Below are 2,849 nucleotides of genomic sequence, written 5' to 3'. Positions count from 1 at the left end.
TAAAGCCACTGAGAGCGCAGCGCCGCATTGACACAGTCTGTGGCCCCACAGAAAAGGCGGAAATAAACTAAATGAGAAACGGCAAAGAATATTACATTTCTTTGCAGGAAATATGAAAAAAGTAAAATAAAGGAAAAAAATCCCCACAACCAAACCAACAAGACTTATCAACAAAGTATCACTTTTATTACAAGTTATTTGCAAAATATGGCCAGCAGTTTAATGTTCCTGAAAGCATCCAGTCATCAGTCTTCTCACTGCAGCCTTGAGCTCCTGGTTCCTCAGGCTGTAGATGAGGGGGTTCAGGGCTGGAGGCACCACTGAGTATGGAACTGACAGGGCCAGATCCAGGGATGGGGAGGAAATGGAGGGAGGCTTCAGGTAGGCAAATGTGCCAGTGCTGAGGAACAGGGAGAGCACAGCCAGGTGAGGGAGGCAGGTGGAAAAGGCTTTGTGCCGTCCCTGCTCAGAGGGGATCTTAAGCACAGCCCTGAAGATCTGCACATAGGAGAAAACAATGAACACAAAACAACAGAAATTTAAACACACACTAACAGCAAGAAGCCCAAGTTCCCTGAGGTTGGAGTGTGAGCAGGAGAGTTTGAGGATCTGGGGCACTTCACAGAAGAACTGGCCGAGAGCATTGCCATGGCACAGGGGCAGGGAAAATGTATTGGCTGTGTGCATGAGAGCAGTGAGAAAGCCGCTGGCCCAGGCAGCTGCTGCCATGAGGGCACAAGCTCTGCTGCCCAGCAGGGTCCCGTAGTGCAGGGGTTTGCAGATGGACACGTAGCGGTCGTAGCACATGATGGTCAGGAGATAAAACTCTGTTGAGATGAAGAACAGAAAGAAAAAGAGCTGAGCAGCACATCCTGTGTAGGAGATGTTCCTGGTGTCCCAGAGGGAATTGTGCATGGCTTTGGGGACAGTGGTGCAGATGGAGCCCAGGTCAGTGAGGGCCAGGTTGAGCAGGAAGAAGAACATGGGCGTGTGCAGGTGCTGGCTGCAGGCTACGGCGCTGATGATGAGGCCGTTGCCCAGGAGGGCAGCCAGGGAGATGCCCAGCAAGAGGCAGAAGTGCAGCAGCTGCAGCTGCCGCGTGTCTGCCAATGCCAGCAGGAGGAAGTGGCTGATGGAGCTGCTGTTGGACATTTGCAGTGCGTTGGCATGGGGATCTGTAAAAAAAGTAATCATGGAATAGTTGGGTTTGGAGAGGACTTTCAATATCCCAGCACTGCCTGGGGACACTTTCCCCCCACTGCCTGCCCAGGGCTCTGCTGCCTGGAGCTGTCCCTGCTAGCAGCTGCTTCCCTGTGCCCAGGGCTGGGCCCTGCCAGTGCTGCCAGAGCCCAGCCCAGCCCTGGGGGCTCAGCTCTGCCCTGCAGACCCCTCCCAGCTCTGGCACTGCCCAGGGGCAGCTCTGGCTCTGCAGGCTCTGATGGCAACCTTAGAGCAATCCTGAGGAGGCTGGAAAAGCGAAACTGATGGTGCCTGTGTGAGGTCCTCTGCTGATTTCTGTCACTCCCTGGTTTTTTCAGATCTGAAAGAAATGGTTTTTTTCTCAGCCTGAACTGAGAGGTAAATATCTATCAGTGAAATTTCCCATCCAGGCAACCCAGAGCAGTAGATTAAAAAAGGCAGGTTTTTCCATTTTATGCAGCCCCTGATTCACTGTGTTCCCTGTATAAGCTACTTGGAAATGTTCTGCAGTTAAATGCCCTGCTGGGAGCAGTCCTAAACAATGCAGCATCCTCACCACACAAGAAGAACACTTCCAAGCCTTACCAGCTGTGTCCTTCCACCCTCATCTTGTCCCCCAGTGCTGGGAGCAGCTGCCAGGGCTGGCTGAGAGCTGTCCCTGGCAGGCAGCAGAGTCCCTGCCCCAGCACAGCGCCCTGGGCTGCAGGAGCCTGCTCTGCAGGACAGCCCTGGACACCCCTGGCTGCTCTGCACAAGAGATAATCAGGGAATGTACTCACAGGGTCTGTAGGCATTAGGATGTTCCAGCTTCAGGAGATCACTCCAGGAGCTGCAGCTGCATTGTCCTGCAGCCAGAGGTTCCTGTGCCAAGGGCTGGCAGGGATTCTGCCCCAGGCACTTCTCAGCACCTTCCCAGCCCTGACTGATTGAAGCTCTCTGTGCCTCTGTGCTGTGCCCGCGGTGGCTGCAGGCAGTGCCCCAGCCCTGCTGGGCTGGCAGAAGAGCTGCTCATCAAGAGAAATGTGCTTTTCAAGCTCTTCTTGGTTACCAGCAGCTGCCTCTGTGCCAGCAGCCCAGCCCAGCTCAGCAGCACAGACACAGCACAAGGACTTTATTGACCCTCTGGGGCTTTGTGCTCAGGCCCTGAACATCAGTCTCTGAGAGGGAGCTGAAGAAACCTCTCCAGAGCTCCAAGTCAGAATCCAGCTCCAAAGTTTCTTGGACTTTTAATGGGTCCCAGGGAGGGACACGACTGAGAAAGTGTCCCCAGGCCCCAGGCAGAGCAGAGAACTGCAGGCAGTGATGACAGCTGGGGACAAAGAGAAGCCAAGGCTTGGTGCCCTGGGGCACAGCAGGCTCTGTGCCACCAAGGGCTGGCAGGAGACACCTTGTCCTGAGGCACTGGGGCCTCCTGGCACAGCCCCAGCCAGGCTGGGCACTGGCAGCCCCTTGTCCTGCCCTCTGCATCCCCCCCTAGCCCACATCCCAGTGGCCTCAAGGATCTGCTGGAAGGAGTCCCTGGGGAGCCTTGCTCAGCAATGGCCCTGGGGGCTCCTTCATGCTCCCAGGGACTGCAGGCTTTTCAAAGGATTTAGGGTTTGGCTTTGCCTTGGAGTGTCTGAGAAGTTTCTGCAATGATGGCCTCCAAT

General features: G+C 55.1%; 1 protein-coding gene across 1 annotated transcript; it reads right to left on the bottom strand.

The window, feature by feature from the left end:
* Positions 1–219: 219 nt before the first annotated feature.
* On the bottom strand, positions 220–1,268 carry LOC119696341 (olfactory receptor 14A16-like). Its single transcript, XM_038126046.1, has one exon. The coding sequence runs from the start codon at positions 1,192–1,194 to the stop codon at positions 220–222; it is 975 nt and encodes a 324-aa protein (XP_037981974.1). The 5' UTR covers positions 1,195–1,268.
* Between the last annotated feature and the right edge of the window lie 1,581 nt (positions 1,269–2,849).

Source organism: Motacilla alba, unplaced genomic scaffold, assembly GCF_015832195.1.
Source record: "Motacilla alba alba isolate MOTALB_02 unplaced genomic scaffold, Motacilla_alba_V1.0_pri HiC_scaffold_28, whole genome shotgun sequence".
NCBI lineage: Eukaryota > Metazoa > Chordata > Aves > Passeriformes > Motacillidae > Motacilla > Motacilla alba.
This window is presented reverse-complemented; position numbering and strand designations above follow the sequence as displayed.

What these genes read in the sequence shown, in the direction of transcription:
- LOC119696341 (XM_038126046.1), bottom strand. Translation starts at nt 1,194, where the DNA reads ATGATTACTTTTTTTACAGATCCCCATGCCAACGCACTGCAAATGTCC.